The 21,406-nt window shown below is 36.8% G+C and overlaps 1 protein-coding gene across 3 annotated transcripts in view; it reads left to right on the top strand.

The window, feature by feature from the left end:
• The first annotated feature begins 2,901 nt into the window (after positions 1-2,901).
• The window catches only part of ERCC6L2 (ERCC excision repair 6 like 2), a 120,591-nt gene continuing 102,086 nt past the window's right edge, over positions 2,902-21,406 (top strand). For 2 of the 3 annotated variants that reach the window (XM_081262900.1, XM_081262902.1), the window contains exons 1-3: positions 2,902-3,066; positions 6,226-6,650; positions 18,171-18,293. In XM_081262900.1, the coding sequence (XP_081119026.1) occupies positions 3,021-3,066; positions 6,226-6,650; positions 18,171-18,293 (594 nt within the window). In that variant the 5' untranslated portion in view covers positions 2,902-3,020. Of the gene's footprint in view, positions 3,067-6,225; positions 6,651-18,170; positions 18,294-21,406 lie in introns of those variants that run through there. The other variant, XM_081262901.1, reaches the window with a different exon arrangement.

The following is a 21,406-nucleotide window of genomic DNA, read 5'->3' as shown; positions in this document are numbered from 1 at the left end:
GAGGAAAGCACCCTACCAACTAAGCTGAGTCCCCAGCCCAGTTCTTGGTGTTTTGTTGCAGAATTTCTAGGCTAATCAGCTGGCATGACATGAAATAAAACTGCAGGTTTAAATATTTTAATATTTTCTCCTTTCAGTCTTTTGTTGAATTAATTCATGGTTTTGGAGACCTGTGAACCACACAAACACATATATTTAAACTTTTGCAGTGTAAACATGAAGAGAAACATTTTTTGAATAAAATATTAGAGGGTTCAATCATCTTTCTTCAGAGTCTCTTTGATAGTCAAGCAATATTCTTTTTGAAATGTATATGTTGTCATCATTGTATTTTTTTTGTAGTTTTTTTTTTTTTTGAGGGGGAGGAGTTTAGGGCAACGACTGCTGCTGGGGCTTGAACCCAGGGCCTTCCACATGCTAAATATGCTCTTATTACATAGTTGCATGTCCAGACCTATTTACATTTTATTTTGAGACAGGGTCTCACGCTACTAAGGAGGCTGAGGCCAGATTCAGCATCTTAGCAAGGCCGTGTCTCAAAATAAAAAATAAAAAGGATTGGGGGTTTAGGTCAGTGGTAGAACATCCCTGGGATCAATTCCTAGTACGGAAAGGAAAAAGAAAATGCTGAGGATAGTTGGAGAGGGAATGTTTGAGGATGCCTAATTCTATGAGGTACCCAGTTCACTAAGATGTTTCCATGTCACAAGGATTACTGCTTTATTATACGTTATAACCATGGCAGTGAGGCTAAATAATGCTCAGAAAATTAGGAAACCTTCTTTCCTTTAGTTACAAGGGCTTTCCTCCAATCAGATGATCTCTTTCATTTAAATCACAATTTATGTCTATAATTGTCTTGTAGCTTCTAGTCACAAGGCAGCTCTGTAAGATCTACATCTTAAATCAATGTATCACACACGTAATTATTCAAATGGGGAAAAAGACAAACTTCTCTGGTAGTTGTGGGGAAAAAAAAGTAAGCTTGACCAAAACTTCCATCTGTCTTTTTGATTTTAGAGACATGAAGAGTTTGAGTAAAACAGATACACTCCATCAATTCCAAGAGACGTATTTTTCTAGATTTTACAATTTCCAATATCAGGATGCATGTTAAAAGTCTGAAGTTACAATTATAATCAGTTTGTTTTAATTTTCTTAGCTATACGTGAAATACATCCTACAGTACCTGGTGTCGGAGGTTAGAATCTAGTCTAGAAACCTAATCTAGCAATGTACTATCAATGATTAGCTAAAATACTAAGCTGAACCCATGGCCGTGCAGCACAAAGTTTTCAAGGGGATGCATTCTATCAGAGTAGAAATGCACATGTCGCTTATGGTGACCAGGCAGTTTTTGGAGTTTTACTTCTTCATTTTATTTCTTACAAGTATCATTTTGACTTCATTTTCATTATTAGCTTCATTGTTAGGAGCAGGGCAGTGAAGCACAGAGGGGTCGAGTTGGTCAGCATCCTACACATGATGGGTGATTTAGTGTTTCACTTAAAGCGTTTATCTGCTGGAAAGCAACAAGTATTGTTGAAACATTTTATTAAAACATGCTAATTTTTAATACCTGCCAAACAGAAGTCTATTTGCAGAATGAGTAGTCAAAATAGTTTTCCTGAGGCCCTACCAGCAGGCCGAATAATGATCCTCTGCAAAAATATATGGAACCCATAAATATACGACCTTACATAGCAAAGGGACTTTGCTGATGTGATTAAGGGTGCAGATCTGGAAGTGGGATTATTTTGGATTCAGGTGAGCTCTTAAAAATCAAAGATTCTGGGCTGGGGATATAGCTCATTTGATAGAGTGCTTGCCTCGCATGCACAAGGCTCAGGGTTCAATCCCCAGCACCACAAGAAAAATAATAAATAATCAAAGATTCTTTCCCAGCTGCAATGAACGGGTAGACGGAAACTGCTAAGGGCAAGCAAACAACATTTCCTAAATCCTCCAGAAAGGAATGCAGTCCTTTGATACTTAATTTTAACCTAAAGAGACCCTCATAGGACTTCTGACCTACAAAACTATAAAATAAGAAATGAGCGGGGAAAAGGTGGTGGTGATTGGTTGCAGCAGCAGCAGCAGCAGCAGGAACTGAATCCAGGCTATCTGGGCCACCCTGAACCCAGGAGTACTACACAGCACATGAAACCATTTCAGCACGGGCAGCAACCGTGTCTGGCTCACGCCACGGCGTCTGGGCGCGGTCGGACGGGCAGTAGCCTCGAGGACGAAGCTGGGTCTGGAGGTCCGCGGGCCCGCGCTCCCGGGTCCTGGGCTTGCAGACCAGCGGCGGCGTTCGCGGGAGAGGAGCGTCGAGAACTCAGCGGCATTCCTACGCCCGCCTTCTGTCGACGGCAAGAGCGGCCGCAGCTGCGATTCACCCGAAGGTGCCTCACCCGAGGCCGCGCGTCCTGGGAGGCGGTCGCTGCTCCGCTCCTCACCAGCCCTGACCCGACCCCAGTCCCCAAGCCTTTTCCAATTCCTTTCAGCAGCAAAAGCCCGCTCAGCACGGAGAGCGACTGCAAACCCCGCGATATTTGCAGTTCCTGCGGGCTTTTCGGATCGGCGTCTCCTGGGGAGAGGACGTCCGGAGGTTGGCCCCGCCCACAGGAGCCAAGGTCTTCTTCTCGCGATACTCTGGTGACAGCTCGAGAGCCCATTCTCGCGGGATTTCCTCAGTCCGGCTTGGAAGTGGCGGTGGGCTGTGGAGGGAAGCCCGACCCTGAGGGGGAGATTAGCTGGGACCTAGTGCCCGCCTCCGGTTCCCCACCGGCGGCGGGGCCCGCGTCGACGAGGGGAGCGCCACCTCGCCAGCCTCACCCAGTGCCCCGGCTCGGACGCCGCCGACCCGCTCGGCTGGGCCCTCTGACCCCCTCCCGGCCCCGCGAGGGGCTTGGGGGCGATGCGCGGAGCGCGGCTGGCGGTGGCGTGGGTCGCAGCTGGCCCGCCCGCCCGCCAGGGGTTCGGTGCCGCTGGGCTGCCCGGCCCCGCCCCCCGGCCCGATGGATCTGGAGGCCCTGAGGTCGCGCGCGGAATCCGCCCGCAAAGGTATGGGCTCCGCGCTTGCCGCGGCGGACACCTGCCTGCGGCGTCGCGCCCGCGCCCCCCCCCCCCCCCCCCGGCCGAAGCGGAGCGCTTTGCTCCCTGGAGTGACAGCTGCCAGTCCGAACCCCTTTAGGGCTAGGACCCATTCAGCGATTCAGGGTGGTGGACCTGGCCTCTGCAGTCAGACTCCCTGCAGCACTGCCGAGCCACCTGGCGCAGTGTCCCCGTCTGTGAACTTGGCGTCAGTGCCGAGTTTTTGTGATTGTTAAATTAGACGGGTTTCTGCAGAGCTTTATGCGATTGCCCACGTGGTGCCTAGACGTCATTCTTCATCAGTGTACGCCCCGTGCCCGGCAGGGGGGTCGTTAAGGAGAGGGGCGAAGGTTGCGATATTTGTTTAGTTCGCTTACTTTTAGTGCACAGTTTTAATACGTGCTGTGTTGAGGCAGGGGTTTATATGCTGCCACAAGTCGTCGGGGAGGTATTCTTGTCCCTGAATTAGTAGCTTACCACATATTGAGTGTTTTTTCTGATTGTTTATCCACTCGCTTTTCCGTTGAGTAAGGTGTTTATCTCATTAAATAGATGAGGAATTGAGGGGTAAGTCTCAGGAAGGACAGTGCCAGCCTGAACTCTGAGGGCTGGGATTGTTGACATTGTCCTTCAGGGTCCTCTAGTATGTATACACGTGTGCCTATAGGAGTCTGCAGGTAAAAGCAAACAGATGAAGCTGCTGAGCAGAGATGGTCACTGGGATGCTCATTTGCAGTGAAATCTAGTCACTTGGCTATTTAGGGAAAGTGCCAGTGGAAGGAACAGAAAGCTTAGGGGCCCAGGGGTGGGAGCCTGCTTGTCATATTCCAGTAGCAAGGAGGGTGAATCAAACAGGGCGAGAGAACAGATCATGGTCTAACATTACTTTCAGTCCTCCATTCAGTCCAACAGGAAGTCCTCCCAATTGAAGCAGTTTGTTCTGGAGTCTGGATAGTGAGAGATTCCTCCCTAGCTCAGACCCTATCTGTTTAGTTCTAGAAATTATCCAAACTCAGGAAGCAGAAAGATACCCTTATGTGATGCCCTTCACGTTTTTGTTGTTGTTGTTGTTGTTGTTTGTTTGTTGTTTGTTTTTTTTTTTTTGCACATGCTGAACCACTTGGGACACACTTCTTAGACCCCTTTCCCTTTTTTTTTTCTTTGAAATTTTATGTTGAGACAGGATGTTGCTTAGGTTGCTAAGGTGATAGTGATGTGCATTAGGGCAAAGGTCACCAAGCTACTGCCCACTCACAGACCAAATCTAGTCTGATACTTCCTTTTGTAAATAAAGTTTTATTAGAACTCAGCCCTATTTGTTTATTATCTGCAGTTGTTTTTGCCTTACAGTGACTAAAGAATGTATGGCCTACAAAACTTAGAGTTAGCAAAAAATAGCTAATATCTGACTTATTACAGATATTACAATTGGCTAGTATTTGCTTTAGAGTGATGGTGGCATGGAGGAAAGTGATATTTTTGAAACAGAACCAGAAAGATTCTGATGGATTGGATATGGGAGTAATATAAAAAGAGGATTAAGGGTTGACTAATTGTTTTCTACCTTGAAAAGTTAATTATAAATGGTCCCAGTTAATCAGATGCAGAAAGACAAGTCATCATTTTTTACATTAATTTTTCTCTGTTTTATACCCATTGTAAGATACAATGTCTAGTGAATAATTGGTGCTTCAATCATATGTTGAACAATAGATAAAGAATTAAGTCTTAAAAAGGAGAAGACATTTGCTAGGTAGACAACCTACATCAATCAATGTGTTAAGAGTTGTAGGAAGGGTAACTCTAGGTTTTAATTCTCAAACAGCACTATTGTTAAAACAAGACCCACTGACCCGTTTGCTATTTTACTCTTATAGTAGATCAGAGTGTTAATTTCACATTAAAACTCTGTCTTTCAGAATAGTGTAACAGTTCTCAGTTTGGATTGAAAGATTAGTAGAAATGGGGTTTTTCCTGCTTACTTGTGATTGCTGTGATAAAACCTCCTCACCAAAATTAATGGGAATTATGGCTTTACTTTTGAGGAACAATTGGTGAAAAATATCATAAGGAGTTATTCTTGCTTAAGACAATATAAACGTCATATTACAATCATGGATGTTATGAAAATCTAATTAGAGATCATTAGGAAGACTCTAGGAAACTACTTATCTTAATGAGAAATGTGTAAGAAAAATAATTCTTAATATTCTTGTGATCATAGTCATATAATACTTTGGATTCTTGCCGTAGAAATTCCATTTGGAAAAATTTTTACTTAGCTTCCTCTATTTGGCACCTTTCAAATTGTACTAATAGTATACTTTATCAAGAACTCCTCTCCATTCACAGTGTTGTATCTTCAGGATGGAAAATAAACAGTTCAGCACAGGATAAGTTCACAAATACAAAGATCAGACTCCTCAAAGAACAGTAGGGTCTTAGAGAACTTAGAATTCATTTCCTAAAAACCTCACTATTTGAAACCTAGAAGGGAAAAGGTTGTGACAAAGCTGTGACATCACCCTGTAATTGGAGTTTCCCTTGTCTAGATGAATACCAATTGGAACAGTGGTTTAGAAGCAGCAATATTGACCATGAAAAAAAAGCACCTGTCTCCAGAGAAAGGAGGTGGGAATTATTTAAAAAAATGCAGACAGATGAACCACAGAAACATTGCTGTCCAAAGGATTTAGCTTACTTTTTACCAAGTCCTACTCAATCTTAACTTTGTCATATCATGAATAATATATAATGTTCGTGAGTCAGTAGGAGTAGTTAAATCAGTGGTTCGCCCTGGCTGAGCATCAGTCTCATATTGAATTCAACAATAACAATGAGACAAAATAATAAAACCAGATGCCCATGACCCATATGTAATGAATCAGAATCACCAGGGGGATTATGGCATATCACCAGGATAAGAGTGACAGGAAGTGAATTGTATGCCCTTTGTTTATTATAGGACATCTGATAATATATTTTAGGAAAATATCTACACATAAATATATTTTACTTTGTCTCAGTTAATTTAAAAAGATTTTTGGATTCATTTTTTTTTCTCATGGTAATGGATAAGATGTTATTTATAAGCTAGATCTGAAAATTTTCTTTTCTTTATTATTGTAGACAGGTGGCTTCCAGGAGAAAGATGTCTTGCTCCTTCTCCACATGATGAAAAACTTTGTGAAGCAAGCATAAAATCTATTACAGTGGATGAAAATGGCAAGTCATTTGCTGTTGTCTTATATTCAGATTTTCAAGAAAGGAAAATACCTCTTAAAAGACTTCAAGAAGTAAAATCTGCTAAAGTTTGCCCCAGGAGTTTTATATTTGATGATGAAGATTTGGAAAAACCATTTTTCCCAGACCGAAAATTTCCATCATCTGCTAATGCCTTTAAATTATCTGAAGATGGAGACTCTATTCCTTATACTATTAATAGGTATTTGAGAGACTACCAAAGGGAAGGAGCTCAGTTTCTCTATGGACACTACATCCAAGGAAGAGGGTGTATTCTGGGTGATGACATGGGACTTGGAAAAACAGTTCAGGTATTTATTCTAGTTAGATTATAATTAAACTTCAATAATGTCATTATATTATGTACAGGAGTGGATTCTGTGAGCAAATCTCTATTTGTACTACCATTATGATGGATATTTGTGTGTGTACATGTGTGTGTGTTTGTTTTTGTCTCACCAACTGGACAGAAAAATCCAAAATTGACTGTCTGTTTTATCTTCAATACCTATTTAGTACCTTTGAAATATATTACGTTTTGGCATTACTTGACTTTGGTATTATTTTACCTGTGGTAATATTTACATTATATTTATATAAATTAATATATACTAATATGTATTGATATATATTAATATTTATATTATGATATCAATTATATTTAATATAAACTTTCTTAATAATACTTTAGGAAGGAAAGTATTCTACATTTGGTATAGGACATGGCATGATCTCCTACAGGTCTTTTATGCATATCATTTTGAGTTTCTCATATCAGAAGTTTCCTGATCTGTAATGCCTGAACTACTTAGGTATTCAATTGATGAACATTCCCTTAAATGTATACCGGAGTTTGTATATTGTGTACTTTTCTATAGAGGGTATTTTGTTAGTTTTATGTTGGTGTAAACCAAATTACCCCCAAATTCAGCAGCTTAAAACAATACACATTTATCACCTCATAGTTTCTGTGGGTCAGGAGTCTGTGTGCCTCTTAGCTGGGCCCTCTGGCTCTGCCTCTTGCGGGCTGCTGTCTCATGTTGACCTGGGAGGATGCGCTTCGTAGCTCACATGGGTGTTGGTAGGATTTGCTTCCCTGTGGCTTGTGGGACTCACGCCTCCCATGCTTCTTTGCTGCTTGGACCTTGTTATGGAACATCTCACAACACATAGCTTGCTTTATCAGGAAAAGCAAGTAATAGGGCAAGAGAGAGTGCTAGGAAATGGAAGTCACGGTCTTGTAACCTAATTACAAAAATGTTGTCCCCTCCTTTTGCCACTTTCTGTTCACTGGAAGAAAGTTGCTAACACCACTTCAAGCTCAACTAGAGGAAGGTTGTGAATACAGAGAAGTGAGGATTGCTGGGAACTCTATCAGAAGCTGCCTGCCACAGGCTCCTTAACTTAGATGTTCAAAGAGGTCTGTGATCCAAAAGGATTCGAGTTTTAAATCTAGACTTTATGCTGAACAGTCACCCTGGGTTTTCAGAAGTGTCTGTCTAGATTGTGATGAAGGCCTTCTGTGTTTCCTTCCTAATTGAAGTTATGCTATTTTATTCAGTGATACTTCCATTGGTTAGTGGAGCTTAAAGGTAAGTGAAAAACTCAATTTAACATTTAAAAACAGCCTAGTCATGCTACTGTGTATGAGGTTTTGGTGTGAAAAGGTAGGCTAAAATAAAATCCTCCAATATTCATAGCATGTTTGCTTTTAGCCATCCTCTGTGTTTCTTTACACCCAGGCAATGAAGGTGGTTTAGGCCTCCACACGGGAGGTGCTGAGTTGTTTGTGGGATGAGTGAATTTGTTTGCTTGGGAGGGTAGATGACAAGAATAAAGAAAGGAACCTTCGGGATGTGACCAAGATAAGTGGAGAAGTTCTAAAGGAAAATAAGTAAAGAAAGCTCTGGTATGACTAACTTTACATATACTTTTACTGTTTTGGATGTACTAGAATGTTCTTTACTATTCTTTGACTAATCAATGCGTGTGTATCTTCAAAATCAGAAACGTGAGGGTATTATAAAAAATGACCATCTAAAATGAATACAATTCAAATTGTGCACATTTAGCCTCAAATTAGAAGCTCATCTTTCATGCCCAAGGCCCTGTTTACAAAGAAATTCCCTTTATTTTCCATTTTACAGGATTATTTTTAATGGCTGATCTTACTGCAGAGTTGCTGGTTTCCTTGGAAGGCTTTGAGCTGCTGTGTTATGTACTCTGTGCCATGAAAGTCTTGGGAAATAGTTTTTGTACTGATTTGATACCAGGCTGGATTTGTCTGATCCTTTGGGACTCACTTCTTTGATTATTGTTGTAACTTGGAGAATAATTTCTACATAAATAGGCCATTTAGCAGAGCTTCTATAGTTATAGATTAGATATAGATTGAGCCAATTGAAGAAATGTGGACAATAGTTTATGAGTTCATTCGAATTTCAAAATACTATAGAATTGGGTAATGAAAATAGACCAGCGGCATTTACTATTTTAACTATGGTTCTGTCTTCTTTTCTTCTTCATCCCCTGGTCCCTTTTCATAATTTTAGCCTCTACGTTTTCTCCTTTTTATTTTCAAACTTGGTCATATAATGAAATTAAACTTTTTTTTGAGATGAGATATCACTACATTCTCCAGGTTATTCTAGAACTCCTGGGTCGAAGCAATCCTCCTGCCTCAGCCCTCTGAGTAGCTGAAACTATAGGCACCCAGCTTTTTTCTAAAGCTTGTTTTACATACCAAATAGTGTCTTTCCCTTATTTTAAATTTAAGAGTAGACAAATTTGATATTTTGTATTCCACCAAGGGTGAGGATTGAAAAATGTCCATTTGGTGTGGTGACAAAGAAGTCATTAGTATCTTCAGCAAAAGCCATTTTGCTGGAGTTTGTGTTAGTTTTATATTGAGTAAATGAAAACATGGAAAGGAGAAGTGTACTTACCTCTTTAAGAAATGTGACTTTGTGTACTATAGTGTCACAGCCACATCAGTGTTTATAGCAGCTCAATTCACAATAGTTAAGCTATGGAACCAACCTAAGTGCCCTTAACAGATGAATGGATAAAGAAAATGTGGTACATATACACAATGGAATATTACTCAGCCATAAAGAGGAATGAAATTATGGCATTTGCTAGGAGATGGATGGAACTAGAGACTATCGTGTTAAGTGAAATAAGCCAATCCCCCCAAAACAAAGGCTGAATGTTCTCTCTGATATGTGGATGCTGACTCACAATGGGGTATGTGGGGAGAAGTGACAGGACGTTCACCAGATTGAACAGGGGGGAATGGAGGCACAGGAGGGGGAATGGGAATGGGAAAGAGAGCAGAATTAATTGGACATCAATTTCCTATGTTCATATATGAATACATGACCAGTGAATTCCACATCATGTACAACCACAAGAATGGGAAGTTATGCTCCATGTACATACGATGTCAGAATACATTCTACTGTCATGTATAACTAAAGAGAACAAATAAGAATAAAAAGAAATGTGACTTTGGAAGGGGACAGGAGTGACCTAGTAGCAGTTGAAGGAAGTGGTGTGGGATTTTAAGGGAGTTTCTTCTTTGTGGTTTTATGTTTGGGGGTCAGACATTCTTAGGTATTTTTTAAGTGAATTGAAAGGTTCTAGTTAAGAGGGAATAGTTGAATATGCAACATACATAAATATATGTACACATACACATATAGAAATTAACAAAAAGTAGAGTTGCATGATCACTACTATTTTATAATAATCAGTTTTTTTCTATGTTGTCAAAGGTTCTAAACTGATTTTTTTCCCCAACATCTTATCAAACTTTTCAAACAAAAAGAAGAGTTAAAAGAATTGTGCAATGAAAAGCTATATATCAGCTACCTAGATTTTGTTAACATTTCATTCCTCATGGTTTTATCACATACCTATCCATCCATCAATCTATCTTTTGCTACATTTTAAAGTGGCAGACATCTGTATATTATATCCACAAACACTTAAGTATATATTTCATTAACTAGAGTTCAATACTTTTAAGTAGCCTCTGAGGAATAGTTGCCTAAGATTAAAGTGAATATATATAAGGAGTGAATATATATATACTTTTTAATGCATATATCATTCACATATATTTCAATGTACGTGTGTTTATGTGGGTGCCTGTATTTAATTAAAATATGATTACAAATCATGAAAAGGAAATATCTTCAACATACTCTTCAAGGAGTTTTGAAGTGTATATGTCTGGTAATCAATATGTTGATCAAGATACAAAATGATTCTTTCATTCTACAAAATTTACTTATGTCCCCTTCCAGTCAATACCCTGGTTACCTGAACTTTTCATTACACATTGACTGTGATTCAGTGTTTAATTATATTCCAAGATGTTGTCGGAGTCCAAAATGTTATGAATATTTATATGAAGAAATTCAATCAGTTCTAAGCTTCAGTTACTTATTTTTGAATATAAAATTTTGAATATAAAACTTTAAGCTTAACTGATTCAAATACTTACAAAGTGTAAATTCTGAGCATGTATCAAAGATCTTTTACTTAGGTGATATTAAAAATATTTAAATTGTCTAATGCTTAAATAAGGTTATTTGCCTCCTTTAATTTATGTAAGCCAGTTTGTTCACATTAATCTAATCCCTGAATTATTTAATAGATGTTTATTTTGTATTCTTTTGTTTACTTTTTCCTACCCATGCCCCTTCAGTGTATATTCTCACCACCTTTTTGTCCCTAACCCCTCAATCAACTGAATTTCACATTACTGAATCGATCAGAATACCTATTGTCTAGACTTTTCCAGCACCTAACACAGTGCCTGTCATGTAGTAGGGAGTAAATACAGTTTTATTAAAGCATTAATGAATTTTAAATTGAATTGGGTAATAGTATGGTTCTGTGGTTATCGCTTTTATTTAATTATGTGCCAGGCTTTTTAATGGACATTTTTCATTGAACTTTTGTATTAATTAGGTATTATTGCCTTTATTTTATTGATGAGAAAGTAAAATTTATAGAGCAGTTGTATAAATTGCCCATGGTCACATAAATAGTATAAAGCTGGTTGGTCAAACTCTGAAGTTTTGCTGTAACTCTTGCAAATTAAAATGCAAATTTTGTTAGACTATTTTAAGGCTCAGGATAAGATTTGACCATTCTTGGTATATTATTATTTTGTAATCTTTTTGACAGCATAATTTCCTCAAAATCTACTATATTATAACACTTAAGATTATGTATAGGGAACCAAGTTTCCTTACTTTAAAGGAATGATACTACAAAAATAGCTACTGGTTATTGGATTATTGATATGTACTAAAACACATTATATACTTTTTTTTTGCTTTTTCAAAGAACAAAAATAACTTTGATGATGCCATTGTACACAATGAGTTCTTATAAAAATGTAAGCTATAATTTTTTTATTAGGTGAAATACACATAACATAAATTACCATTTTAAAGTATACAATTCAGTGCACTTATAATGCTGTGCAGCTCCCACTTCTCTCTAGTTTTCCAAACTTTTTCATCGTACACCCATATCCATTGTGTAACAATTTTTTTATTTCTCCCTTCTCTCATCCCATAGCAGCCGTAGATTTTCCTGTCTCCATGGATTTGCCTCTTCTGAATATTTCATATAAAAGAAATCATGCAATATATGACATTTTGTGACTGATTTCTTTCACTTATGGTAGTGTTTTCAAGTCTCATTCAAGTTGTATCCTGCTTCCTTTATATGGCTGAAAAATATTGCATTGTATATATATATATAACACAATTTATCTTTTTATCCTTTGGTGGACATTTTGACTATTATGAATGTTTCTTCTATAAACATTAATGGACAGGTTCTATATAGACATGTGTTTTCATTTCTCTTGTATGCAGTTTTTGTAGTGGAATTCCTTAGAGTGGAATTACTGGGTCATCTGATAATTCAATTTTTTTTTTTTTTTTTGCCTTGAGGAACTAATCATACCATTTTCCACAGTGCCTATACCATTTTACATTCCCACCAACAATGCACAAGGTTTCCTGTTTCTCCGTCTCATAAATTTTATAATGTTTTTCATTATAGCCTAGTATTTATAAAGTGATATCTCATGATGAATTCAATTTGCATTTCTCTAATGCTGTATGATGTTGAATGTCTTTTATGTGCATTTTGGCCATTTGTATATTTTCTTTGGAGAAATAAATATTTAAAATCTTTTGTCTGCTTTTTAGTTGGGTTGTCTTTTTTATTATTTAATTATAAGAATTCTTTAAATATCTTAGATATTAAACCCTTATAGAATATGATTTGTAAATATTTTTTTCCCATTCTTTAGGTTGTATCTTCATTTTCTTAACACTGTTTTATGATGCACAAAATTTTTTAATTCTTATAAGTACAGCTATTTTTATTTTGTTGAACAAGCTATAATTTTCATGAATGTGTATATTAATAAAAGAGAGTCATTCATTCTATCCATTCTTCTTCTTCTTGCTGATTTCACTTGAATATGGGTCTTGAAGACCTTCCTTTCTGTTATTGGGGTCTACTTTTTTATGACTTTTATGTCTTGATGAATTCACCACTTTATCATTATGAAATATGCTTACGTTTTTGGCCATACTCTTTTTGAAATATCCTTCACTTGATATTAAGATACTCACTCCAGTATGCTTGCTTTTAAATGGTATTTCCCCCAATCCTTTATTTCAAGCTACCATTGTCTCTAAAGTGTATCTCTTGTACATAGCTCTTTTGTCTGTTGTGACAATCTCTGACATTTAATTGGAGTCTTTAGTCCATTCTAAAAAATATCTATCAATCAAAAGATGGCAGGAAGGAGTAAGAGTAGCTTTTACAATGTTGAGATATGTTCCTGTTATCCCTAATTTTTCTAGTGTTTTGAACATAAAGGGGTGCTTTGTTTTGTCAAATGCTTTTTCTGCTTCTGCTGAGATGATCATATGATCCTTATCTTTAAGTCTATTGATGTGGTGAATTACATTTATTGATTTCTGTATGTTGAACCAACCTTGCATCCCTGGGATGAATCCCATTTGATCGTGGTACATGATCTTTTTGATATGATTTTGTATTTGATTTGTCAGAATTTTATTGAGAATTTTTGCATCCATGTTCATTAGAGATATTGGTCTAAAGTTTTCTTTTTTTGATGTGTCTTTGCCTGGTTTTGGAATCAGGGTGATATTGCTCCCTTTTTTTCTATTTCCTGAAATAAATTGAAGAGTATTGGTATTAGTTCTTCTTTAAAAGTTTTGAGGAACTTGACTGTGTATCCATCTGGTCCTGGGCTTTCCTTGGTTGGTAGACTTCTATTTCGTCACTTGAAATTGATCTGTTTAAATTGTTTATATCATCTTGATTCAATTTGGGCAAATTATATGACTCTAGAAATTTTTCAGTGCCTTCAATATTTTCTATTTTATTGGATTACAAGTTTTCAAAATAATTTCTAATTATCTTCTGCATTTCTGTACTGTCTGTTGTGATATTTCCTTTTACATCATGTATGTTAGTAATTTGAGTTTTCTCTCTCCTTCTCTTCGTTAGCATGGCTAAGGGTCTGTCAATTTTTTTTTTAAAGTTTTTCAAAGAACCAACTTTTCTGTCAATTTTTTGATTGTTTCTTTTGTTTCAATTTCATTGATTTCAGCTCTGATTTTAATTATTTCCTGTTTTCTGCTTTTGGTGTTGATTTGTTCTTCTTTTTCTAGGCCTTTGAGATGTAATGTTAAGTCATTTATTTGTTGACTTTTTCTTCTTTTAAGGAATGAACTCCATGCAGTGAACTTTCCTCTTAGAACTGCTTTAATAGTGTCCCAGAGATTTCAATACATTGTATCTGTGTTCTCATTCGCCTCTAAAAATTTTTTAACCTCCTCCTTGATGTCTTCTGCAACCCATTATTCATTCACTAACATATTAGTCTCCAGGTGTTGGAGTGGCTTTTATTTCTTATTTTATCATTGATTTCTAATTTCATTCCATTATGATCTGATAGAATGCAGGGTAGTATCTCTACTTTTTTATATTTGCTTAGAGTTGCTTTGTGGCATAGTATATGGTCTACTTTACAGAAGGATCCATGTGTTGCTGAGAAGAAAGTGTATTCTCTCGTTGAAGGATGAAATATTTTATATACATCAGTTAAGTCTAAGTTATTGATTTTATTATTGAGTTCTTTTTTTTTTGTTAAGCTTTTGTTTGGAAGATCGATCTAGTGATGAGAGAGGTGTGTTAAAGTCACTCAAAATTATTGTGTTGTTGTTTATTTGACTCTTGAACTTGAGAAGAGTTTGTTTGATGAATGTAAGATGCTTCATTGTTTGGGGCATATAGATTTTATAATTGTTAAGTCTTGTTGGTGTTGGTGTATGGTTCCCTTGATCAGTATGTAGTGTCCTTCTTTGTCCTTTTTGATTGACTTTAGTTTGGAGTCTACTTTATTTGATATGAGAATGGAAAGCCCTGCTTGCTTCCGCAGTCCATGTGAGTAGTATGATTTTTCCCAACCCTTCACCTCTAGTCTGTGGATGTCTTTTCCTATGAGACATGTCTCTTGGAGGCAGCATAATGTTGGATCTTTTTTTTTTTTTAATTTTATTTTTTTGATCCAGTCTTCTAGTTTGTGTCTTTTGATTGGTGAGTTTAGGCCATTAACATTCAGGGTTATTACTAAGACATGATTTGTATTCCCAGCTATTTTTGTTTAATTTTGGTATTTAACGTGATTTGGTTTCTCCTCTGATTAAATTTTCCTTTAGTGTAATCCTTCCCTCTGCTGATTTTCATCATTGTTTTTTATTTCCTCTTCTTGGAATATTTTGCTGAGGATGTTCTGTAGTGCAGGCTTTCTAGTTGTAAATTCTTTTAACTTTTGTTTATCATGGAAGGTTTTTATTTCATCATCAAATCTAAAATTTAGTTTTGCTGGATATAAGATTCTTGGGGTTGGCATCCATTTTCTTCCAGAGCTTGGTATATGCTGTTCCAAGATCTTCTGGCTTTCAGGGTCTGGGTTGAAAAATCTGCTGAGATACAAATTGGTCTCCCCCTATATGTGATCTGATTCCTCTCTCTTGTGGCTTTAAGAGTCTATCCTTATTCTGTATGCTGGGCATTTTCATATAATGTACCTTGGTGTAGATCTGTTCTAATTTTGTACATTTGGTGTCCTCTAAGCCTCTTGTATTTGGTTTTGCAATTCGTTCTTCATGCTTGGGAAGTTTTCTGATATTATCTCACTAAAGAGATTGTGCATTCCTTTGATTTGAAACTCTGTGCCTTCCTCTATCCCAATAACTCTTACATTTGGTCTTTTGATGCTGTCCCGTAATTTTTGGATGTTCTCTTCATGGTTTCTAACTTTCTTCACTGTGTGATCAACTTTATTTTCCAGATTGTATACTTTGTCTTCATTATCTGATGTTCTTTCTTCCAAGTGATCTACTTTGTTGGTTATGCTTTCTATTGAGTTTTTAATTTGGTTTATTATATCCTTCATTTTAAGGATTTCTGACTTATTTTTTTTTTTTTTTTTTCAGGGTCTCTATCTCTTGAAGTAATCTTTTGCTACCTGTATTTGCTCTCTTATCTCATTGTTGGAGTGGTCAATTTTTGCCTGTATTTGCTCATTTAGGTCATTCTTTAATTCATAGATCATTTTAATTATGAACCTTCTGAACTCCTTCTCTGACATTTCGTCAACTTCACTGTCCATGGGTTCTGTTATTAAGTGTCCTGGTTTGTTTGGGGGCACTTTCTTCCCTTGTTTTTTCATATTGTCTATGTGTCTTCCTCTCTTGCAGAGTGGATCTGAGATATTACAGTTTCTTCCCTATATTCTTGTATACCTCACCTTGATGTGGGGCTTCTAGACCCTGCTGGTGTCCCTCAGTGTATGCTACTGCATCTAAAGGTGGTGGTGGCAATAGCTGAGGTAACTCAAGATAACAGTTAAGATGCCCCAAGAGGGAAGCAGAGATGGGACTGAAAGGGTGGGCCTCACACTACCTTTGGGATGCCTGCTCTGAGATGCAGCTGCTTCTAGCCCTGTCTGCTATCAAAATGTTAGGGTTACTGCCTGGGGAAGGCTATGGTGATGACGGTAGTGTCCCAAGATGGAAGTGGGTTAGGCTTAGGCTCTCAGGTATGTGTGTGCGTGGGAGGTGAACTCAGACCTACCCCAGACCTGGGTCCTATGCAAGTCAGTGTGAAAGGCTCTGAGCTGGGCCTGGGCTCCCGTGGTGGTAGTCTTTTGGTCGGAAGAGGCGGCCCTGTGACAGAGGCTAGGCTCTGGCCCGTGTCTGCCCCGTGGGTGGAGGGGTGGACCGGGGCCTGTAGTTACTGTCTTTAGTGTGGCTCTTTTAGTGATGAATTGACCCAGTTTTTTGTTATATAAAATTATCTTTGCTCTTCATTCTTGAATATTTTTACAGGGTATAAAAATGTAGGTTGCTTTTATTTTCTATGAAACTTTGAGAATATTCTGTGTTGTAGGTCTTCCATTGTTTTTAGTGCAGGGTCAGCTGTTTATCTACCTATTAGCAGCTTTATAGGTAGTTGTTTTTTCTTCCGTTTTTAATATTTATTTTTTTCTGTGTAGCACCTATTGTGGATATTTGTAAGGCTTTTAAAAAATAAATTTTAATTGTAGATGGACACAATACCTTAATTTTATTTATTTATCTTTTTGTGGTGCTGAGGATTGAACCCAGTGCCTCACACAAGCCAGGCAGGTGCTCCACCACTGAGCCACAATCCCAACCCCTGTAAGTTTGTTTTTTATTTTTGTTTTGATTGGTCCCTAGCTCCCCTTTGGTTTGGTGTTCTTATTAGATATTGAATCTATGCTTTTTATTTTTTATTTTTTGGATAATTTTCAACTTTGATTTCTTCAGATATTTCTCATGTGCCATTCATTCTTCTGTCATTTGTGATTCAGATTATTGGTATTTACATGTTTAAAATATCTTTTTCTATGGTTTTTCTGATTCTCTCAGTTTGTTTTTTTAGTTTTAATATTTCTATGATTTATTTTTAAGTAATGATCAGTTCTTTCCCCCATATAGACCCCTCATACACCTTCCCTCTAGTCTTTAAAACAATCATGCCAATTATTTTGCCATTTTTATAGATAATATTTGGAGAGATTAATTACCTTGTTCATGTTCACGTAGCTGTCAAATATCCAGAGCTAAAATTCCAGCCAATGTCTTATTGATTCAGTATTTCTTGCTGCTTGTATGTGAAATGATGTGTTCTTTTTTCTATCTTTCTGTCTTTCTCACTTGATTTTTGGGTAGTAGCTATAATTCAAAGTGGTGGTTGTATTGATGAATTATATTAGATTATCTTAAAATAACATTCTGTCATTCTACTTTTATTTATTAGATGAACAAAAGTGTACAGATTTATGAGCCAAATATTACTCTTGTTTTGGAGTTATTTTTCTACAAGGAAAGAAGAATTTATACAGTTTATTCTAGTAGAGGATAGGAAGAGATTGTTTCATGGATAGAACCAAATAAGAAAGTAATGTCCTTCCTGATGGAATTACGAAAATATTCACTGAGTGGGTATTACCTAGCATGGAAGACATAGCAATATGCTTTTTCCTGTTATAATGTACTTGTTTATTAATACAAGTGAGGAAAATCAATACTAGTTTTTCATTTTATATTTCCCTTCAACAAATCTATTTTTATGTACTTTGTTACTAATTGTATAGTCATGTAATCAGTGATATTTTGTATCACAATACATTATCCACAATGATTAAAAAAAAATTTCCTTCATCCCAGGTTATTTCATTTCTGGCTGCAGTGTTGCATAAAAAGGGAACACGTGAGGATATTGAAAATAACATGCCAGAATTTTTACTAAGAAGTATGAAGAAGGAACCGCTTTCTTCTATAGCAAAAAAGGTAAAGTATATAGAAATATTCAACTTATGAAGCTGGAATTGCAGAGGCACAGAGGAACATTTAAACGTCACACAACATACTATAAATCTAAAACTAAGAATTTAAAAACATTAAAATATTTATTTCATAGACCTAATTTTTGAAGGATTACCAGTTTCATCCTCTAGTTAAATTTGATTGTCTCTCAGAATGGCAGAATATAATTTCAGCTTGAATTTATTTTGAGATTTAAATCTATTACTTGGTTATATTTACATGATTTGCTCAGATTTATTTGTTAAGCTTCCATGAATGCATATATAAAGTTAATTGAAGTCTTCATTATGTTGGTTTTTTAAATGCAAGAATGAAAAGGAGACAGTTATGCATATTGGTAATGAAAGTATGTCATTGATATTTAAAGTTGCTTAGGGGACTGATTAGGTCTCAAAACTATGAAACAAATTCTCCCTATTCAAGGAAGCTGAAACTTGAAAGACTAAATATATGCTCGTCTCTGTCTGTGTGACTGTGACTGCTATTCATATTCTTACTCCAGCTTTCTACTTCATAAATATATGTTTATAAATATACACAGTTATTACAAAAAATAAGATTTCTAATAAAGCAGTGCAATGCACAAAAAGTATATTATACTTCTGTGTCTTTTATATTATCCTCAGCATCCAGGAAACTGGATGAGAACAGGATGAAGTGATTTTATGAGATCATTATTTTATTATGATAATGAACTACTTGCCACAAGTTTTAAAATAGCCTGTTTCATACAAATCTTATGTACAAGATTACTGAGAAGTCCAAGTTTACTTTTATCTATTGTAAGGGCTGTTTGTAGGCAGAATTTTGAGAAGTATTGACTTAAGTTATTATAATTAAATTCTCTTATTATTTTTAATAGCATTAATGCATCCTGTCAGATTTGATTGGATCCTAAAAAGCATGGTGATTCATAATGTATCTAAGTATTGGAGATTGAAGTATTGCTTTTAGCCCTGGATTTAGTTCTTTTGTTCTAAATTTAGTGCAGGGTTTATGTATCTTTTGTGTGCTACTTGTGATAATTAACAGATGGCGGGGGGGGGGGGTAGAAAAAAGGGAAGTGTAAAGTAATATTTTAAAATTTAAATATAATTACAGATATTTAAAATATTTTAGAACAAGAATGGGAGGAGAGAAAAGAAAAGTACTTATCTGATGGTATGATAAAATATACTGATAGCTATCTCAGTTGTCATTAATGCCTCTTTTTCTTTCTTCTCTATGAATTTGTGTGTGTGTGTAAATTCCTTGCTATAATACATATTGCTATTATTCTGTCTTCTTTAGTTGACTTATTTATTGATTTATGTTCAGCCTTTTTATATTCTAAAACATTTTGTTAAAACTAAAATGTTCCTTTTTTTGGCGCGGGACAGTGCAGATAGTGGGGTTTGAACTAAGGGCCACTCAAAAAACTGATCCACATCCCCAGCCTTTTTTTGTATTTTATTTAGAGACGGGTTGTCACCGAGTTGCTTAGCGCCTTGCTTTTGCTGAGACTATCTTTGAACTCGAGATCCTCCTGCCTCAGCCTCTTGTGCTGCTAGGACTACAGGCATGCACTACCATGCCTGGCTTAAAATGTTCCTTTGAGAACTGCTTCAGCTGCATTCCATAGATATTGATGTGATCTTTTCATTATTCATTTCTAAATTATGTACAATTTATTTTTCTTCTCTTTTGCCCAACTACTATTTTAAAGAGAAGTTTTTAAATTTCCAGGAGAATAATATTATTCCAGATGAATAATATAGCCTCAGTGTTTTCTCTGTGGTTAAATTCATGGTAAAGTGCCGGGTTTCTGTTAGCGACTAAAAGGCTCAGGGGGTCACTCCATTTGAATTGGGCTAACTGGGCTGCGCAAAATAACCACACAAGAGACACAAATACCTTTTTCTTTGGGTTTGCTGTGACAGCTCCTCTGACCTTAAGGGTCCACAGAAAGAGAGAGAGCGAGAGCACACACTGACCCCTTTTATTGAGGAAAAACTATTCAAATGAGGCAAGGGGTCAGGTTTCAGGGGGCTGAGTCTATCTTCATGATGTCCACTGTCAGCAGGTTGACTGACACCTGGGTAGGCCACACCCAAGGGCACAGTAAGAGAAGGGGACACACACAAGGCACTTCCATGGAAGATTCTATCCTAAACAGGGCAGGGGGTTATATTACAAAGGAACAGGTGAGCATAGCTTCACCCATGGGGCTGTAGCAAGACACACCCATGCACGAGACATCGACCCTCGAACCCATAGTAAAGTGTTTTTAATGCTCTGATGTTGTACTTTGTGTAGTCTTTGTTTTCAAATGTCTACTTATGTCTTACATTCTTTGTTATTATGGTCATACAGTATTTGTATTTAATCACTTTATTAATTGCATTAAAATTCTTGATGCTGTTTTGATTTTCTTTTTATTTATTTGAGAATTGAATCCTAACAGAAATATAATAAATTTTCCTGCTGTGACTTTGAGTTTGTTCATTTCTTTTTGTGTTTGTAATGGTTTTTGCTTGTTCAACATTGTCAATTCTTGTTTCATACTTCTTGTTTGTATATTGCTCTCACACTTAATTGGCAGTTTATTTGCATGTAGAAATCTAAGTTTAAAGTTTTATCTTGTGAGTTTACCAAGATAATGTTATTATGTTCTGTTAATCCATATTGCATATGAAGGTTCAGTGCTGAACTGACTTGTTTTTCCTTGAAAAGGAAAATTTTTGAGGGTGTTGGGAGTGTTTAGGACTTTATCTTTGAAATTCAAACATTTTCCTTGTTCCTAACACTCACTGTAGAATTCTTCCAAATAAGTTCCACTTTAGAAAAATGTATCTAGTATTTTATGTAGGGGAAGCTGGGGACTAAAATCAGCTTCTTTGGCAGATGATTGACAATCTGTACCTTCTTAGAGTCACTCAGCAGTTTCTTTTCTTGACCCTGAGCCTCAGCAGCTCTGTGTGGGTTTGTTTTGCTTCTTGTTTCATATTCCTTTTAGGAAAAGTGCCTTTTCCTGCTCTTTCATAGATGCAGGATGGACTCCTCAGTTTATGCCAGTTCTTATCTGCTCCTGTACTGTT

Source organism: Spermophilus citellus (genome assembly GCF_964194105.1).
Source record: "Spermophilus citellus genome assembly, chromosome: 12".
Taxonomy (NCBI): Eukaryota; Metazoa; Chordata; class Mammalia; order Rodentia; family Sciuridae; genus Spermophilus; species Spermophilus citellus.
Note: the sequence above shows the minus strand (reverse complement) of the source record. Positions and strands in the feature narration are given on the sequence as shown.